The sequence below is a fragment of the Spermophilus citellus genome (genome assembly GCF_964194105.1).
Source record: "Spermophilus citellus genome assembly, chromosome: 1".
Taxonomy (NCBI): Eukaryota; Metazoa; Chordata; class Mammalia; order Rodentia; family Sciuridae; genus Spermophilus; species Spermophilus citellus.
The window spans coordinates 143759412-143779993 of NC_138182.1; the positions used below are offsets into that span (position 1 = coordinate 143759412).

The 20582-nt window shown below is 49.0% G+C and overlaps 1 protein-coding gene and 1 long non-coding RNA gene across 6 annotated transcripts in view; one reads left to right on the plus strand and one right to left on the minus strand.

Annotated features, from left to right (window-relative positions):
* The window catches only part of P4HA2 (prolyl 4-hydroxylase subunit alpha 2), a 33376-nt gene extending 14208 nt beyond the window's left edge, over positions 1 to 19168 (minus strand). For 3 of the 5 annotated variants that reach the window (XR_014022952.1, XM_081301159.1, XM_081301162.1), the window contains exons 1-8: positions 19028 to 19136; positions 18292 to 18420; positions 9609 to 9708; positions 8855 to 8951; positions 8339 to 8490; positions 5888 to 6025; positions 2122 to 2361; positions 798 to 991 (exon numbers count right to left, since the gene is read on the minus strand). Coding sequence is in view for 4 of the 5 variants with exons in the window: in XM_081301159.1 (XP_081157285.1) it covers positions 798 to 991; positions 2122 to 2361; positions 5888 to 6025; positions 8339 to 8490; positions 8855 to 8951; positions 9609 to 9708; positions 18292 to 18294 (924 nt within the window). In the remaining variant the exon portion in view is untranslated. The other 2 variants (XM_081301160.1, XM_081301161.1) reach the window with 2 other exon arrangements.
* Positions 8 to 4052, plus strand: LOC308653006. Its single transcript, XR_014022965.1, has 3 exons — positions 8 to 232; positions 1331 to 1469; positions 3621 to 4052. It is a non-coding gene; the product is annotated as an uncharacterized lncRNA (long non-coding RNA).
* Positions 19169 to 20582: the final 1414 nt, after the last annotated feature.

The window sequence follows — 20582 nt, forward strand, 5'->3', positions numbered from 1 at the left end:
TGGGGAGCACAAAATAACAGACCCTGAGCTGAGAGATCCCTTAACCTCAGTCCCAGCTCAGCTGTCTGCAGACGCTGTCTCACGCCCATAACCAGCTGCTGCTCCCTGCCTCCCTGCCACAGAAGAAATGAAACACCTCTCAGGGTAACTGGCATGAAGTGACAAACCACAAACCATGCAGCTTTTCGTCTCTCTCAAGATCACCTCATGCCCACGAGTCCTGTGGCAGAAGGTAATTCCTGACCCTTTCTCAGAGATTCAAATAGGTCTGGAGGGTGGGCAGGGAGAAGCCTTTCCAAGGGAGGAGTCAGTGGGAGCCAAGTGGATGGGCATGGAAAAGGCAAGAGCCTGCCTCACACGTGAACCTCTGTGAGGAAGCACTGGAAGCCCAGGGCTCCCCAAACCAGTGGTACCAATACCAAGCTCCAGCAATTGCTATGTCTTTACCACAGAGACTTACTCTCCACTACACTGGGACTTCCCTTGGGACCTGAAGCACATCCTTACCCATGTTTTCTTCATAACAGTGAGATGAGCAAAGGCTGGGCACACTGGGGTATGGAGAGGAGTACTGTAATAACTGAGGGGATGGAAATTCTACTTGGGGCATCAGGGAAATTCTCCAGCCCTACACCTCAGAGAACACCCACACATCAGCCTCAGCAGACGCTACCAAGAACTGGGGGAGATGCTAAAAAAAAGTATCTACACATAGTGGAACATCCTCGTAGGCCTGCCTGCCCACCTCGGACATCCAGGTCTACAGTCTGGGCACTGTGCCCTCTCCCACAACTCACCAGTTTGACACCCTCCCCACGACAGAGGCTCTCATACACGTCCCTCTCAGGCAGGTAGTCCACTGGCCTCTCGTAGAGGCCTCCCTGGGTTTCTAGCACCACTTCTGTCTGATTTAACGACTGTTTTTCCCTTTCTTCCTCCAACAACCGCTCAAAGTACCGCAGATTCCCTCCGGCTCGCTCATGACTTGGGTCTAGAAAAAGCAAAGAACGAGAAGGAAAAGGAAACCACAAAACATCTGTTAGGTTTTTTAGATAAATTATTCAGTAAGTGGTTTCTCTCCCAGCAGCCCCCTTGCAGGTTTTGCCTTCCACAGCACCTATCCAGGTGTGTGGGTGAGAGCCAAAGAGTCAACAGAGGACTCCCCAACCCGGTCAGAGCTGAGAGAGCAGCACCATCAAAGGAGGGGAACCCTAGCCAGCCACGGAGGAGACTGCCTCTCCAGGCCTCCCTGCAGGTCCCAAGGTCCCCAGTCCAGAGAAGCAGTCCTGATCCTGCCTCCTCCTCTTGACAGCCATATCTCCATTTACAGATATTCCCCAGACTGTGGACACTGCTGGAGACTATGCTGTGCCCTGGCCACAGCTAGAAGCAAGCTGTAACACCAGCAAAAAGAACAGCCACAGCATCCAAAGAAACAGGCGTGGCAGGATTTCTGTGACACTCCTCAGGTAAGGAAACTGAGGCTCAAAGATATTGAGTAACTTGGGTTGAGATTCTATAGAACAAGAATCCAGGGGCCCCAACTCCTCGTCCAAGGCCCTTACTGACTCACCTGAGAGAATCTACAAAGATCTTTTCCCACATAGGTCATATGCTAGCTGACATCCAACTCAGGGCCCCACGGAAAGCAGTGGCATAAAGAAGGCTTTGCCAGTCTCTGAAACTCCAGATGACAATGTTGCCATGTAAGAGGTGCCACAGATGGGTTGTGAAGGCACCAGTGCCATGGCAAGCCCTACCATGAGACCTGAGACCTCCAACTAGTTGGTACCACAGTGACCCTGATGGACAGCCTGCATCGAAAGCTACTCCTGACACAGTAGCGGTTCCACCCTGCCGAGTGTCAAATGTACCACAGCACTGGATCCTTAGTTAGAAAGGGAGCATGCAGGGCCACAGGTATCACAGGCACCCCAGACCTGAGTACACCCATCAGCAATGGGCACGGGCTAATGGGTAAGGAGCTAGCTGGCAGTTGGAATATGCCATCAGTCACTGGCCAGGTGACAGGTCAAACTGACTCAATCCCCAAAGAAGTGTCAAGTGGTATGTCCCCTGCCAGCTCCCCATCTCCATCTCACCTTCCCTGAATCTCCTTACCAAGGGAGAGCAGGCGGCGGGTGAGCTCCACAGCACGGTGCAGGTCACCCAACTGGAAAACGGCATAGCTCAGGTAGTCCAGTGCCTGGGCCTTGGCCACGGTCCCCTCCTCCCCAGCATCAAGTTGCTTTAGCACCTGTTCCATCCACAGCACCGTGTGGTAATAGTCCCCTTCATTGTAGGCTGAGCGGCCCATCCCGAAGCAGTCATCCACGCTCAACATGGCCTGGTACTTGGTTCCTACAGCAGGAGAGTCCAACAGTCAGCCTCCAAAAAAAGAAACACTGGGTTATGGAGGGAGGTTCCCACCAGAGCCTTAGACCATAAGCCCCAACATGCCACTGATACAGTAAGCACAGACAGGTAGGCTCTGCCCTGGGTTGGGGTTTACAGCCAATCTCCCAGCCTTAGACTCCCCTTCTCCCAAGGGGGAGGAGCTGTGTTATGGGGGACCCCAGGAAGCCCACCAAGAAGTAGTGTTGAAGGTGTGAAGATCCTGTGGGCCACACAAGAGAAGACATCTGGGGGACAGAAAAATTAGCTGAAGAAACAAATGTAGGTGGCAGCAAAAGCACACATGAGGATAATCACGTGTAAAAATTGTCTGAGGGAAGAGTGGAGAAGGTGGCCAGAGCCCTGGGGAGCACCCACTCAGAAAGGACAGAGGATACAGAACATCAACAAGCGACTAAGACGTAGGAGAAACTGAGGGAGTGGGAGCAGCATGACAGACACCGAGGGAGGCTGAGAGCCAAGGCTGCAGTACTGGCTTTGGCCATCAGGCAGCAAAGACCTTGGTGAGCACCACTCAGCAGGCCTTATGACTTCAGGTCATGTGTTGTGAGCTGAGCACTAGAAAGTGACCATGAAGACAGTTTCAAGCCAAGAGCAGTGGCTATAGGGAAATGAAAGGTTTAGGGCAGACTCAAGATGGAAAAAATCTATGTGTTCCTCTAAGAATAACAAGAAAGCAGATCCCATGAGAACAAGGAAGGCTGTGACCCTTACTGGAAAGCACAGGAGTCCCCCCAAAGCCCTTTTAACAGCCACGTGGACCTGGTTGATATGAAAGAACTGCCTCAGAGTGGGCCCCCTCTGCTTGATATCCAAGATGGACCTCTGCCCAAAAGGAAATTCCTTCTGCAGTAGGAAGTGCCCATGTCAGAAACTGGGTGGCTTAGGAACCAACAATGTAGGATAGAAAGTTGGGGAGAGTAATCATAAGACGGAGATGTAGATAGGCCAGGGTTTGGTTCCCTAGGGCCTCTTTCCCCTCTCCATACCTCACCACAGATTTTGGCTAGCTCTGTAGTCCCAGGAGCCTACCTAGCTTAAGTTTCAGTCTCTTATCTACATAGAGATAATATCCACCTAAACAGAGATAATGACACCGATTTTAAAGGACATAGGCCAAGAATTCAATGAGATGATATATGAAGATGGCTCCTGTGATCCTCAGGATGCTAATGATGGGTAGCTATTATCAACATGTCTCACAGATACCAAGAATGTTAAGGACGGCTCTCAGGCACTTGGCATCCCTCCCAAAAGGCAACTTGAATGTCTGCTCCTTGGAGAGTGGGCCCTGCAGAGTGACAGCTGAGCTGAGTGTGGAAAGGCAATCAGACAAGGAGCAGCCCAGCTGACACGGGTAAAGGTATTCCTGCAGAGGGAGTGGAAGGAACCAAGGAGCTGAGCAAAGGAGAAGCTGAGCACCAGGGGCAAGGAGGCCAGGGAGACAGTGGGACCTCAGAGACTCCACACAGGAGGGGTTTGGGTTTATCCCTGAAAGTTAAGCACTGTGACCAGGTTTTAGTGTGCTAAAGACAACATGGAGGATGGGATTAAAAAGTGAGCTGGACAACTGCAGGAAAATGGATGGAACTTGAGAAACTTATGTTAAATGAAATAAGCAAAACTCAGAGTCCAGAGTCTAGGGCCGTATGTTTTCTCTCATATAGGGAACTTAGAGAGGAAAAAGGAAAAAAAAGGGGGGTGGGGGGATGGTCTCATGAAAATGGAAGGGAGATCAAGAGGAAGAGGACAAGGGAGAAAAGGGAAATCCTGGGGAACAATAGTGATAAATTATATTGTTATATCACGTGCAAATGTGAATATATAATAAGTCAGTTGATATCTTAGCCGGTCATGGGGCAGTACTGAGGGGACAAGTACAGAAGACATTAGGGAAGTAGACTCTATGGGCCTCAGGATTCTGGCTTAGGCTGCAAGTAAGAGGAGATGCTTCTTGCTGAGGTAAGTGGTGAAGGAATTGGGTAAACAGCTCAAAGGAGGTAAGGATTTCAATTTAGGACACATGAAATTTGAGAAGTCCATAGAACATCTAAGCATAGACAGCCCACAGGCATTCGCTGACACTGGTTGGAAGCTCAAGAGGTTGTCTTGGTGGGAAACACGGATCCAGAAGTCAACCATGGATGGGAAATGCCTCAAAGGATGAAAATTGCTGGGCTCACCTGGGAAAGGCTTGTAGGAACTAAATCCTAGAGAGTAACTCCCTTCTGTCCTCACCTCCCCATTCAGGACACTCACAGGCGTGTGAACTGAGTGTCCATGTCAGAGTGTAGCTCCCTCTTCCCACCAACCTATCGCACAGCTACAGAGCAAACAGATCCTGCAGGTGCCCTGAGCTGCATTCTATCTTGGATCTCACGGTATAGCTTGGTTCAAAACCTGACTGAGGCAGAAATAAGAAGTTCACATCCCCTCCTGTTACCTCATCAGACCCAAGGCCCCAGGCCACACCTAGCTAGTAACAGAAACCCTAAAAAGGGAGAAAGATTCCACACACTATGGATCTATTTGTATCTTCTCTGGTGTCCCACAAGTGAGATTCACCCAAGGTCTAATGAGATACAATGGAATCCCTAGGTTTATTGTTCTTGAAAAGCTCTCCAAACCCAGCTTATCTTCTTACAAACACTTACATTGAGGACGTCAGTGGAGAAGGAACTGGTTTTAAAAAGAAAGAACAAATGACCAGAGAGGCCAAAAGAGAAGAAGCCAATATCAGTATCCCAGAATTCAAAGGAGGGGAGCATATCAGGCAGAATGAGGCAATCAATGTGCCTAACGTTGCTGAAAAGAATATCATGCCTGAAATGTCTGTTGGCTTTACCAGCCCCAGAGGGTTGGTGGACAGCAGGCACAAAGGCACAGTGGGGTCAGGAGTACAGAGGAACTAGAAGTGGAGAAAGAGTGTGAATCGCTCTATCCAGTAGCCAACCAAGAAGGGAGAGGAGACTGACCACAGCAGAGACCAAACAGTCTTGTACCCTGAAGGAGGAGTTTGGGAATGAGCAAGAATAGAGCATCTGTATGAGCTCAAGGAGAGACCCCAGAGAGGTGAGGACAGAATGAAAAGGAGCAGAGACTTAACTGAGGGGACATAGGAGAGAGGGCAGAGTTCAGAGATCAGCCTTGTTGGGGAGATAGGAGGGTGGGAGGTGGAAGCAGGTCTGGCCGTGGATCTGTGGTGCTCTGGGGCAGAGACCAGCAGGGTTCCTGACAGCAGCCTCAGCGTTCTCTGAGACACAAGAGGAGAGGGAGGACCTTGGATAGTGCATGGAAGGAAGTGGCAGGCAGGGGATGCGGGGAAGCAGCTATCACAGGACAGGGGACAAGCACTGAATGGGGATCCAAAACAAGGATCATCAGTAGAGGCAGAGACCGTACACTGCCTCTGCCTTGTCCAGCCAGCAAAGAGACACAAGCAGGACAGGCAAAGCCCAGAGCACTGAGTTACCTGGAAGATCCCCTCTGGAAATCGTGTCTGGGTCCAGCTTGTATGTGTCCTGAAGTCTCATCAAAGCTTTGGCAGCCCCCGACTCATCCTCATCAGTGGGGAAGAATTGCCGTTGCACTGAGAGATTGGCAATAAAACCTTCCAAATGAGAGGGAGAACAAGAGGTTGCCTTAGATCCAGGGGCAGAAATGCTCCTGGGATCAGAGAGGCAGCCACTAGTAGGTCTCTGGCTACTGGGTTCCTGCCGCTTGCCTCTGAGACTACTAGTAGGCTCAGTGGTGATGAACTTGCTCAGCATGTGTGAGAGCTCAAGGAGAGATGCCAGCACTAGGGAATGTGGGAGGAAGAGTTTGCCCTTCCACCAGGAAGGCCTCCCAGACTGCTCTATTCCATGGGACTTCTTTCTTACTCCTCACTGTCCTACCACCTGTGCTGCTCATTTGGAACTGAACAGAAATAGCTGGTACAGTGGTTAACAGTTGGGAGTCTACAAGTCAAGCTTTGAGCTCTCTGATCACGATGGCCAAGACCATAGCCTGGAGCCAGGAAAAGCCTCTGACCACTGAAGTGCCCCCACAGAGACTTTTCCCAGTTATATAGCAAGAGAGGCATCTCCTGAAATCCCAGGACTCCCCGGCTGATTCAGGCCTTCAGTTCCATCTATGAGGTAAGAATTGGGAGGGTTGGGAGGGGAAACCCCAAGGAATTCCTCCCCTGGCCCCTTCCCAAGAGCAGCAGCACACACTGCAACCCACTCTCAGAACGGGCTCAAATACTCATTTCTAGCCAAGCCTGGAGATTCAGAGGTCAAGAAGCTGCTACCCTGTCTTCCTTCTGGCTTCATGGTCAGGGACTCTGAAGAGTTCAGAATCCAGGAAATAGAAAAACACACCTCCTTGAAAAAGCCACAGACAGTGTCAGCATGCCCCCCTCAGTTCAGGGGCAAGAACTCCATGTCAGGATGAAAACAACCTACTGCTCTCTGGGCTGTTTGGTATCCTTCTAGGTAGTTTTAAGGTTTCCCGATATGATGCAGAGGGGAGGGTGTGGAGAACAAGGTCAGTGAGCAGTGATCTTCTGAGCAGGCTCAGTCTCCCGCTGTGCAGGCGGAACAGACCGTTCCCAGCTACAGGCCTAGGAGGCGGGGTCTGGGAAAGGCAGGCGGGGCTTCTGGAGGCAGTGAGCTCACTGGGCACAAGGCCAGCCTGGCTGAGCTCACCAGTCCCTCCCTGGAGGCCACCCTGCCCCCAGCCAAGCCCGACCCAGTCTGGCCACGTGAGCTGAAATGTCTCAGCCAGAGAGACAGCTAGTCTGAAGTTAACCAGCACTCCCAACTCCAAAGAAAAGAGACAGGGCCTGAGCCCGAGGCTGGGAGTCCATGAGGCCGCCTCCAGGCGCACCACCACCATCACTTCATTTTGACAGGAAAGTGTCAGAGCACGGTAAATGCTACTCTAGAAAAAACTTTTCAAAAAAGTCATACTGGGGGGTGGCGGGGGGAGTCATACTCTGACCTGTAAATACCATTTCTAAGAATTTCCTCTAGAAAAATAATCAGAGTTAGACACCAAAATGTATATGAAAGATTGCTGATAATTATAATTTGGAAATAGGCCCATTTCCCATGACTTTCCCAGTTTTACAGTATAACAGTATGACAAATTGTGATCCAGCTATTAAAATCATGTTGCATAAAAACTTTTAATAGCATATAGAAGCTGGGTGCAATGTGCCCAATGTAATCTCAGTTACTAAGGAGGCTGAGGGCAGGAGAATATCAAGTTCGAGGCCAGCCTCAGCAACAAACCAAGACCATCTCAAATAAAACATGAAGGAAAAAAAAAAAGAAAGAAAGAAACAGGGGAACTGAGATGTAGCCTAGTGGTACAGTACTTGCCTAGCACATGTGAGGCCCTGGGTTCAATCCCCTAATACTGGAGCGGGTTGGAAGAGACAAGCTGTGAAATTCAGGGACAGGTAAGTATATGCTTATGTCACAAATCCGCCAACAGAAATGTTTTGTTTGTAAAAGACATGAATAGGAAAGAATTCAGATGAAGGCTATGCTCACCACTTGACTCCTTTAGAATTCATTTGTCCCTCAAAGCAAGTGAGTTTTCATCCCCTGGTATACATATAGCTCCTTTAATTAAAAAAAAAATGTATGCATATATAGAAAGATCATAATTTTAACAGTGCTTATTACTAGGCAACTGGATTAAGAATTGTAATTTTCTCATGTGACTGTGTTTTCCTAACTTTTCTATAAAAACATGTATTACTAAAGTATAATTACAGGAAATGTTATTACCAAAAACAAAAAGGCAAAAACTGATTACAGTTACATGTTTTAAAATAAGGACCGCCAACTACCAGCACTAAAAGAGAAAGGACAGAGCCATCATCAGCAGGGTCTATATTCTTACATAACATTTGCTCACTGTCCCTCACCTGCCGCTGAGTCCTGCAGGACTAGGTCTTCCAAAGCAGGCCAGTCTGTGTTCAGCCGCTTCACCAGCTTATAGGCATTCACAGGGTGAGCCAAGTAGCCCTCTGGGTCAGCAGCTGACTTGCTGGTCAGGGCTTCCATTTTGTTGGCCCAGCTGTGGAACCAAAGAAAAGGAAGACTAACATCCCCACCCACACAGGTCTTGATCTGTGGTAATTTCCCTGATGAGATCCGTCACCTTTTGTTAAGAGGTAATAAAACATGAATACAGTAACTCCCACAGATACATCTAGCTCCTTAATCTTAATAAGAGCTGGGAACCTCGGTGAAAGTAGAAAGGACTTAAGCAGAAAGGAAAAGACAGAGACTCTTTAACCCATGTGATACTAAAGCATTCAGGCGGGTGGGAGAGACCACACCTCTGGAGGGCTTCCTCTTATAGACACCCATACATGGGCTGCAGGGACGGGCAGGAAGGCTGACTCAATGTGCATATGGGGCCTTAGGACATTAGACACCTCTTAATCTTGGAGAGCTTGGCTTCCTCCACAAGGATGTACTCCTTCAGAGCCTGTACCAGGTCTTTCTCTGCATAAATCAGGTCAGTCATGTGCCCTGTAGGAGAGAAGTAAGGGCCAATCAGAAATGAATGAGGGATGTCCAGCCCCCTTCCTTGGGGCATAAAACATCAATTCAGAAGAAGTAAATTTTCTGGGCCAAGGGCGTGTCGAGGCTCTCTGGGAACACATGGTCCTGGCCCCAACTCTAGGAGGAGACAGGCAGAAGTGCCAACAGGATGTCTGTGATAAATTCACTGGGATTACTCAAGGAAGAAGGTCCAAATTTCATTCTCCTACTGTTAACCAGCTGGTCACGTCACTGGGAATAGACATCCTAAGGGGTCATCATATGGAAACAAGCTCTGAAACTTCAGGTAAGGAGAAGAGCTGGATTCCCAGGACACAGAGTGCTCACTGCTCAGAACCACTCTTGGCCTGGGAGAAAGTTAGTCAAAAAGGCCAGATAGCATGCATGCAGCCTGCATGTCCCAGGGAGAAGGGCCCATTCAGACAGCTGGATCCAAGGAAATCCAGATCTTTAGGCTCTCAGAGGGGAAAATGGCAACTCTGTAAGCCCCATGATCTCCAGAACTGGTCAAAACCAGTGAATGAGGCCACCCTTCCCTGAATTAGAACACACCTCAGGTAGTGAAATCACCTGGCATTTGAGCCAAGGGATGCCCAGGAAGACAACAGTCCTGTTGCCACATACCAATAGAGGTGAAGAACTCGGCCTGCACGCAGCTCAGGACACCAAACCAGGCCATCAGCAGTGTGGACACCTGGAGTTTCATGGTCAGAGAGGGAAGCATCTGCAAGGCATTTCAGGGACATTCATTAGATCAAAATGGGCTTAAAAACAAGGATAGTTAATTGCTAGGACCAATAGATTGCCAGTGAAAAAGAGCAACTTAGGTTGAAGAGACACATACATATGTGCACACACACTCAAATGTGCCAAAATCCTGGCGCAGCACAAGAAAGCTAAGAAAGAGATTTGGGATCACCACAGGGTGTGGAAGCACTGACATGTGCTCAATTCTGGACCCTACTCTGGCAAGCCATATGCCCTGGGGAAAGGCTCCATCCTCTCAACTCCTGGAAACCACTAGCAACATGAGAAGGCTGAATCATGGTGAGGGGACAGTCACCTCTGGTTCCAATCATCTGACAGTCCAAGATTCTGGTCTACCCCTTCTTATTTCACAGACTGTTTCTATCTTACCTTCCAACACATGTACCATGATAATGCCAGATTCTGGTGACCTAGTCCTTGCCCATAAGATGGTGACATTATGAAAAGACAACAACAGAGAACTTGATATGATATATTCTAGGGAACCCAGCCCAAACTGAGAGGTAGAGCAGATGGTCAGCCAGAAGAATCATCAAACTGACCCCGGCCAGTCTGTACCCGCCAAACACAGAGCAGTCAGGGGAGTGACATCCAGGATAGACACTGCTCTTCCTGTAGTGAGGCTCCTCAGCAGATGCCATCCTCACTGGCCAGTCACCATTCATTCACAAATATTTACTGACCATACAGAGATGCCAGGCACTGAGCTAGGCACTCAGAAAACAAAAATGAATTAGCCACCCATAGCCAAACTCTTGAGCTAGACAGTTGACACAGGGAAGAAGCCAGCTCCTCATCAGTCTAGAAATAGTCAGACACCGCTCTGAGGGAGGCAGGCACCACCTGGGGCAAGCCTCACTGGCAGTGGACCCATATACACAAGAGAAGCTTCAGACATCATCTCCCAGCTCAGCAACGCAGCCCAGGACGTGCTGGAGGACCACCACCCATCGGAGCCCCGACTCTGCCAATTCTTCTCTTTTGGATCCACTTCAGCCAAGTCTCACTGGAATGCTCAAATGGAAATTTACTGAGAAAATAAAGGAAAAATAAATGCTTCTCCCCAAAATAAAAGTCTTAATTGAAAGTTAAGCTCCAAGTCTGAGCTGCCTAATGCCAGTTCATCAATTTTTGCCTGCCATGGTTGCTTAGATACACAGTCACACTCTCCATTCCTCATCTTACCCTTTCAGAAGAAATTTCAATCCACTATGGTAACAGGTTAGGCTTACAGAAGGGCCCAGCCACAAATAGGTTCCTCTAACCTTATCTAAGAAGATAGCTTAAGTGCATGGGCCCAAGTGTCCAGCCCAGCAGGGCTGCAGAGCTGACAGCATGCCCATCACAGTCTAGTTGCTGGGGGCTCAGAGACAGACAGGATAATTATCTTTCCTCAAGCCAGGGTGTGCTGTAGGGAAGGGAGTAGTAGGCTAAGGAGTATATTATGAGTCAAGGCATCAAAAGAAAGCAAGAAGATGAGTAGGTGTGGGCCGGGTGCTCCCAGTTCCAGCCTGGTCTGCTCCCAGGCCTCCCCAACTGTCTTCTCCATTTCAGGATTCCAGAAGGCCTCTCTTGTTGCTTCTACAAGCCCATTAACTTAAAAGGACATATGTCTCTTCTTTGTACCTCAGAAGGCTTGACTACCTCAGGAGAGCACCTTCTGTGTATGTGTAGGAAAAACTCAAAGCCAGGAGGATCTGTGAACAGTAGGGGGACCAGCTTTGGGGCGGGGGTGATGGGAGAACAAGGTCCAGGCAGGAGATCAGACTAGACATGGCTGGAAGTGGGGGCCCCCACCCTTCTCTCCAGGTGTATCACCATTTTCAGTTGCATACATCTGCAGAGCTCAGACAAAAAATTTATGGGAAGAGGGAGTCTCTCCATGCCTTTCAAATTATCCAGCTGACACCATCCATGAGCACCTAATAGCACTTATGGTAAAGCAGCCAGGTTTCTTTATTACATAAATACCAGCTGTCCTTTCTCTGGAATGTGCTGTGTGGCTTAGATTGAGCCCATCCACGAATCCTGGCCTGGAGGCAGAGCCTCAAAGAATCACAAATAAGTTTGGGGAAATTAAGAGTCGCAGAGTCTCACTCTGGCAGGAGAGGGGGATGATGACTCTGCTGGCCCAAACAGCTGGGCACCCCCAAGCAGCTCCCAGACTGCCACATCCATACTGCCATCCCAAGCAGGGGCATCTTGCAACCCCATCCTATTTCTCCTGATCCTGGGCCTCTCTACTCAGAAGGCTTTGTACAAAGGTTATTTAATTAGCATGAAGTTGGGAGGAAGAAGCATTCAAAAGGGACTGTGCCCCACAATGTGCAAAAGGTCAACCCTTACTCTCTCTTATACCCTTAACTTGCAAAGAACATGCGAGTACGTGTACCTGCCTAGTTCCAAACAATGTCCAATGCTGCCAAAAGCCCTTTCAGGAACCTTCAGAAATCCACGCAGAATAAGTTTGATGATGTGGCCAAATCCCCTTTTATGAAAAGCAAAGTTGCACCAAGCCCAAACAGAAAACCATTGTTGAGTTTTACCTGAGCTGCACCCTAGAGCTTAGAATAATGTATCTCCTAGAAGTCACCCCACAAATAACTCTTCATCATATGCTTGTTCAATTTAGGAAACAACAACAGAAAATTTTAGATTTCTTCCATAGAGTGAATTGTTATAGAGTATACAGAATGCCTACTGTATGCATATCAATGCAGAGAGAACAAAGCACTGTGAAAAAGCAGGCCCCAAACAAAGTATACTACATGATTTCACTTTTGTAAGGAAAAACTACTGCATGTAGTATATATGCAAGAGAGGCATGATCTAGTTGCATCTCAGTGAAGTAATTTTATTTTTCCTTTTATGCTTGTTTTCCTAATCTTTTTATAAGGAATTATATAGGAATTTTTAAAATATTTTCTATAATATGCTTAAATATAAAGGAAACAAAGCAGGGCCTTCTCAAATGAACTCTAAAGGGGTCTTGGCAGCCCTACAGTTTGGACCCCCACCGGGAGGTCCTGTGAAGCCTGCCAACACCCCAGTGACAGTAATTCACCCACCAGGCAACTGGCACTATTTCTAAGCACAGGGAAATTCCAAGACATACAACCAGAGGTCCTACCAAGACTGCTCTTTGGAAAGAACATTTACAACCTGGCCAAATGACCATGAAAAGATGTTTCCAGCTGCAAACCAGCAGCGTCCTTAGCTTCTCCCCTTACCTCATCAAGCAGGATCCTCTGCCAAGCTCCCAGCTGCAACCCAAACCCAACAGCTTGAATTTTAACAATGTACTTAACAGCCTAGAGACAGAACATGGATTTGCTGAGAATAGAAAGGTCTTGCTTGACACTGGATAAAATTCTGCCTGTTTTCTGTGAAGTAGCAAACCTCCCTGAACAGGGGTCCTTGACCCCCTATCCCTCCCATGGCCCTCCCTCCTGGTGCTGTGACCAACTCCAGGATGGCAGAGATGAAAGGAATTAAATGCTCAATCTAGGAGGAGCTGCACGGAGCTACGGGAGGTCCCACTATAGAACGCATGAATGAACATTCAGGCCCAAAAGCTGCTGTCACTGCCACTACAGGAAAGGCACCCAAGTGTTCTCTGATGTTACATCTCAACCATCATCTGAGCCCTTACCATCACAGCTACAGCCATGCTGGCCCTAACCTTCTCTGACCTCTCTCTCCACATCTCATCTGGCTTCCCTCCCAACTCTATTCTACAAAGTAGTCAGCATGGCTTACTGAATCCCTTCCTTTGGCTTCCACTGCCAGCAGGACAAAGTCTGAACTCCTTAACCCAAAGGGCCCCATAACTCTGTGTGACCTGGCCCTGCTGTCCTTTCCAGCCCATCTCACCATGCCAGGTTTCATATCTTCAACAATTACTCCATGTGAAAAATATTTCTTTTACCAAAAACCTAATGAAGCCTGGATCTGTGCTCAAAGTAGTCAAGTGTTCTCTTGAACCTCATCATCCCTCACTCCACATTTAAGAAGCCATATAAGACTATCTCTTAGGGAACTCCCTGGGCTCTTATTTTTGATCCCCAGTAGAGAAAAGGAGGCACAATGGACCCTGCAAAACTGGATGAGGGTGCATGTGCCAGATAATATGTATCTGTTCCTACACCTTCTCCATCCAGTGCATGAAAACATTGATTTCCACTTCCCTACTTGGGTACCATCAAAACCACAAAATCTCCTGCTTCAGTAATTAGGCCAAGAAGTAGCAAGGAGATCATTAAAATCAACATGCAAATGCCAAGTTGGGTTTTCAGTTAGGGTCTTGGCAGAGACTTGGCAGTCTAGACTATCTTAATTCATAAGAAGGATCTACAGGAGGATGAAATTCACACATCACCATATTGGATGCATCCTACACACAGTCTCATACTCTTCTGGTCTCACCCATGTTCTAGGCCCTGAACCACTTGTTTGGCCTTAACCTAGTCAAAGTGACTGTATTGACCTATGCCAGAATTTCTGGCTCTCCTATCTCCATACTGATCTCTCCAATGGCTGCAGAAGGGCCCTCCTGAGGAGGGAGGGAAAGTTAGTGGCTCACAAGGCAGTTCTGACTAATGATGCATAGAAGACAAGAGAAGTTCAGCCCATAAATTCTCTCTAGGCCTTTTACAAGAAACTGTTCTGAGGCATAGAGTTTCTACAGAGCCTGCACAGAGAGGTCCTGAATGGGTGAACAACAAGTAGATCTTCATGCAGAGTGGCCACCTTGCTAAAGCACCACCCTGTATTTGCTTCCTATTCTTCTCTACCTCATTTTTCTCTTCCCATGTCTTGGCTGCCCTGCAATAACAGACTTTCCAATAAAGCATTAAGCACTTAAGCTCTTCCTCAGGCTGTTTTCTGGGAACATAGTCTAAGGTAACCACAATTTATGTTTCCAAAAATCTTTCATTTCTACCATCTAATTCTCACTAAAATCTTGTAAGCTAAATAATCATCTCCATTCCAGATGGAGTAATCCCCCCTTGTCCATGGAGGATACAGTCCAAGACCCCCAGTGGAGGCCTGAAACCACAGGAAATAAATATCAAATCTTGCATATGCTGTTTTTTCCCCATACGTATGTACCTATGATAATATTTAGCTTATTAATTAGGCACAGTAAGAGATTACTGTTAAAAAAAACAAATAACAAAATAGATTATAACATTATAAAAAAATTGCCAGCATCGCTGCTCTTTCACTTTGGGCCATTATTAATAATAAACAATAAGGGTTACTTGAACATAAACATTGCAATACCATTAACAGTCAATCTAATAACCAAAATGGCTACAAAGTGACAAGTGGGTAGCATATACAGCATGGATACACTGGACAAAGGACTGATTCTTGTCCTGGACAGAACATGCAGGATGGCACAAGATTTCATCATGCTAATCAGAAGGGCTCACAACTTAAAAATTACAAATTATTTATTTCTGTAATTTTCTATTTAATATTTTCAGACTGTGGTTGACCATGTATAGCTGAAACTGTGGCAAATAAAATTGTGGGTAAGGGGGGAAACTACTGTATAAGATAGATACAAAAGATTGATAAGTGAAGCCAAGAGGGCTTCCTCCACATTTGACATCTGACAGAAAATCAATGTCAGAACCAAGCCCAAGCCCCAAACACACTTTTTACTACAGACAGCTGCCATCCAATCTTACTCAGGAATATGAGTTACCTTAGAACACAGGGGCCTTCCAAAGAGGGAAGCAACACTTTGCTCTAGCAAAGCATGCCTGCCCAGGCTAAGGACTTTATCATGGATTACCCAAAAGGTTCACAAAGCAGGTTCAAGACATCTCTGGCTGGATCTCACCAGAAGGAGAGCAATGCGGACCCAGAAAACAGCAACACAGTTCCCTGAGTTCAGGTGAGTATTACTCCTACCTCCAGACATTACAGCACTCACATGTAACCAAGCAGCCCACCTCAAGGCAAGGCAGTTCAGTCCAATGAGCAGGTACTCTGGGGTCGGGCAGACCCAGAGTTAAATCCCAACTCCATCACTACTTTCTGGCTTTATGACCTTGTGTAATTCACAGCCTTCTGTAAACCTCAGTGTCCCCATCTATATGATACTAGGACCTATATTTCACATGGCTGTTGTGATGACTGAATGAGATGACGGATATCAGCAAGCACCAGGCATAATTTATGTGAATTATCAGCATGAGGAGCACCAGAGAAAAATCAGTGGAACGGAAATAGTCAGCTGCCCTGCATAAGTCAATTGATTATCTGAGTGAGGAAGAAGGTCCAGACCAGAGGTCAATGAAAAGGCATGAAACAAGAACAAAGCAGAAACTGGGCACTTTCCATGTCCCAGGAGTGCCAGAAGACTTACAGGAGAGACTAGGGTCATACAGTACACTGCCCATCAGGGACAATCCTGGCATTAGCCAACCCCTGGTTCTAAACCTCACCAACAAAATTTCTCTAACAAAAGACAGGGACCTGGACCAATACTCTAGGGTCTCATGTACTTCTGTGCCTCTGACCTGCTTACTTCAGGGTTCTACAAGTACCAGGTCTTGGAATCTCTGCCATATCCTCTGTACCAGGTACAGAGCAGGCTACATTCTATTAAGCACTTCTGGAGAGGTCTAGAGCAGAAACTGGCTTCTGACCAGGCTCAGACAGATCCTCTCTGAGCTGGAGAACACTACCTAAACACTTTAATCCTCAGCCCTGCAATGACACCAACTGAACAAAAACTCTCTCCTAGGGCTCCAAGAAGTCTAGTTCAGACTTTTCATTCCTCTCTGCTCTTTCTAAGAATAAAAAACTGTCTATCTATCTCTCATTCCCTGTTCCCAGCACAAAACCCACAGACCACAGGATTCATCAGGCCCCTTTGCTCTAGGATAGACTAATGTCCCACCCTCAGGCACTTCAAAAGTCCAAATTGCTAGATTTGAGTGACTTTTTCAAAGTTTAACTCTCAGTCCAGTATTCTGCTAGGCTTGCACGTGCCTGTGCTACAACATTTCCTGCCAAACTCCATCTGCATAAAATTAAACTCTTGACAGATCCCAAGAACTAGGGACACACCTACCAGCCCTCTGCACACTATCAGCCAGCGTGGCCACAACTCGGCCAAGGCCTTGCGTCCAGCCTCAGACCCTCCCAAGGATGTGGGAGGGCAGAGCTAAAAAGGGAGACTTTCTCAGGAAATGAGAAGACCCTATATTTTCTCACCCCACTCATTCCTCAGAGTTGCACGTACCCAGTGTCTGAGTGATGAGCAGTCCTCCTGGCATGTGCCCAGATACCAGCACGAAACAACAATCTGAGACAGATTATGAGTTCCCCATAGGCAAGAATAGTGCCTTGGCCACCTCATCTCCCTCATTCCAGCCCCAGGCACACTTTAGGCAGAAGCCAAGCACGGATGCAGGAGATACTTAAGAAATGAACAGAGAGCAGCTATGGCTGGTCTAAACCAGTGGCAAAGTGAGCGCTCTATCAGGCATCCCACTTCAGAGCCTATGACAGGGCAGAAGAGCCTATCACAAACCTCAGTTTCAGTATGACAGCATCTCTGGGATAAGGCCTCAGCCAACTCCATCCTTGCTATGTGGCCTCAATGTCTGGGCCATAGAGTGGACATGCTTGGCACTGTGAGAATAAAAAGGTCCTAAAAGAAAAGAATTCAAAAGCCAAATATCCTGTGAACAATGAGAAGCAAAAAAGAGAAGCTGGCCCCTGAGGCACAACACCACAGTGAGAGACTGCACCCTGGATGCTTCAAGGGCAATTTAAAGCCAAAGCCAAAGGGAATCTTGGTCCATTTAACAGAGAACTAAATCTCAGATGTGTTGTCTCAGATGGGATACAAGTTGCAAATAAGCAGCAGCTGGCAAAAGCATCCTATAAATTCTCAGGTGGGCAATGGATCTGTGCAAAGTCTGGGACATTTGAGAATGTGCTAAGCTACAAAGTAATGTCCATCAGTCTTGCTCTTAGAGTCCTTCAGGATCTCCTGTAAGAGGGCTGAGGCTGTTGGGTCCCTATGCAGAAGCACAAGCTTTAAGTGTGTTATTCTGTAGTAAAAGACAAGTCTGTCTTGGGAACAACTCTAATGCTCTCCTGAGCAACTTCAATGTGTCAGATTAGAACACAGAAGCCAAGGGCCCACCCTTTCTGCTCAGCAACAGCTAAGACAGGAAGCACCCTGATCTGTACTCATGTTGCAAGGGTATCCTGGGCACCTAACCCATGCAGGGCACAGTACCTGGCACTGTCCTCTCACTCTAGGCTTTTGTAAATGGAGTCCACAAGCAGCTATTTCCTCAAGTGCCCTTTCCCCATCACCTTGCTTCCCACTAGAGTACCACAAGAATGCCCGTGGCCCAAGGCAGCTCCCACTCAGACTTTTCTTCTGTCCAGATTACCCTTTTGCCACACTCCATCTGCTCCTGAGTCACCTCCTCAAGGAAGTCTTCTGTCCTGGGGCATCCTGAGTACCCACAGTCCACCTTCCTGCCAGGACAGCACTTACCATACTGGGCCTGGACTTTTCCCGCTCTTCCAGTCGTCTGCCCCCTTGGGCTAGCAACTCCTGGCAGCTTCTGGCGCACAGAAGGGTCGTTTGTTGAATTAGTTAGCTAATTACCTCAGGTCTCCGTAACTGCTGGGGGAAAAAAAATATATATATATACACACACACACACACACACACACACACACATACACACACACACACAAACAGATTCCACAGGGATGTCAGAAGGGGAAAGAAGACTTTTTGATCCAACCGATCTAATTAACTGCTCATCTAATTAACAGCACCAAGCTGATCCGGCCCGGCTGAGGAGCGAGGAGAGTGGGCCTCCCCAACACGAAGCAGCCCCTCCCGGGCAGCCGACGCCCCCGTCCCTGCCTCCAACCACTGGCAGCCCCCAGGGTCAGGCCACCCCTTCTCAGGGAGCATGACAGGGCAGGGCGGCCAAGTGCCCCGCCCCGCCCCGCCAACCGCCGAGGGGACCGGCAGGAAGGGCGCTGCTGACCTCACCACCGTGATCTCGGGAAGGGACGCTGGCGGGCCAGGAACCCAGGCGGGTGCAGAAACAAGGCGGAGGGCGCGGGGCTGCGGGCGCCGCTTGCGCAGCGGGCGGCGCGACCCCCGTCTTTCAGCCCCTGAGTCCGGCTCTGCGCTGACAGAACCCATCTCCCAAAGACCCCAGCCCGCAGCCGAGAACGAGCCCAACAGCTGATCCCGCAGGCGGCGCGCTCACCTGGACACGCGCCGCTCCCGGCGTTTCCAGAACCTCCTGCGGCGTCGCCCGGCCCGCTCGGCACCTCCTCCCTCCGAGGCTCCGCCTCCTGCCGCGGTCGGGCTCCGCCCTCTTGAGCCTCGGCCACGTCCCCACCTCCCGCCCCCGAGGCCGGGCGGGCCGGGTCCCCGGCCCCCGGCCCTGGATCTTTGCCTGAGGGCGCCACCGCCGGGAAGGCCCCGGCCGCCCGACTGCGCGGTAGCGGGAGCTGGCCTAGCGCCAGGATGGAGCGGGCCGCCCAGCGCCCTTCATGCCGCCCGCAGCTCGCTGCACGTATACCGCTCCTGCCTCCCCTCGGCGGGCTCCCACCTGTGGGACTCGGCCTGTGCCCCTCTGCAGCACTTGGGCGCCTCCAGAAGGGGCGACGACCCCATCTTTGCGTCGGGGATGTCCGGGGAGCATCCCTGGAGCTCGGCGGACTCCCTTGCTTCAGCTCATCCCCCTTTGCTCAGTTACCCTGCGGAGTACAGGACCCCGTTTGTCTTTTCTATCCCGGTGAGAGTTGGATGTCACGAAAGAGGACAACCAGTGAAGAAGACTTTGAGGAAGGCTAGGAACCTGGGACTAGCTCCTAGAGGGATTTGGACCCCTGACTCAGGCACTCCTGGCTATATGGGTGGGAGTGGTGGATTGATAGGAAAGGAGCCCTCCAAAGACAGGGGTGGGGAGGGGATGGGAGGCGGAGCCGAGTCACAGCCTGGAGCACCCATGGTTTGTTTGCCCAAGCTCTGCCTTATCAAGCCAAAAGATTAGACACTGCACTGTGCCAGTCCAGCCTGGGAGCGAATGATGCCGGATGCAGCAATCTTCAGCCTGCTCTGGGGGACTCCTGGCGGCCAAACAGGTTCCCACGCCTGCTCCATGAACCTGCCTCCTCATGAATGAGGAGAAACAAGGTCTGAGAATCTCATCAGGGAGGAGAGCCCAGAACCGGAGATGCCCAGGCTCCACCCAGGCCCAGTGTGAATATTCCCTATGGCTCACTGACCAGGCAGACAGTGCAGACCTGGGAAAGACAGCCACACAGAAATACAACCCACAAAATAAAGAGAGCCACTGTTCCTGCCTGTGTCAACCACCAGCCAAAGCTCAGCTAAAACCAAACAGAAACCTTTCTACATCTGCTACATCCGTTATGTTACAGAAACTTCCCTGTACCTTCTGCATCTTCCCATCCCTTCTCAGGAGCTTGCCCTCTTCTCTCTCCTGAATGTCCAACTTCCTCCTATCTACTGGCTCTTTCCCATTGACCTATAAATATATTCAAGCCTCTCCTATAGAAACAAAGCCCTCCTCCAACCCTTCAAACTAGTGGGTGTCTATCTCTTCAGCCCCAGGAGGAAAGAGCTATCTCCTTGTCCTCACCTCCATCCCATCACCTCAGGCCTCACACTCAACCTTCTGGCCCCCTAACACCAAACTAGATCTCAATGCATTCTAACCTCCAAATCTCTAAATTAAACAGCCTTACTTCAATCCTTATCTGCCAAGTCCTGGATCAGCATTTGACACCCCT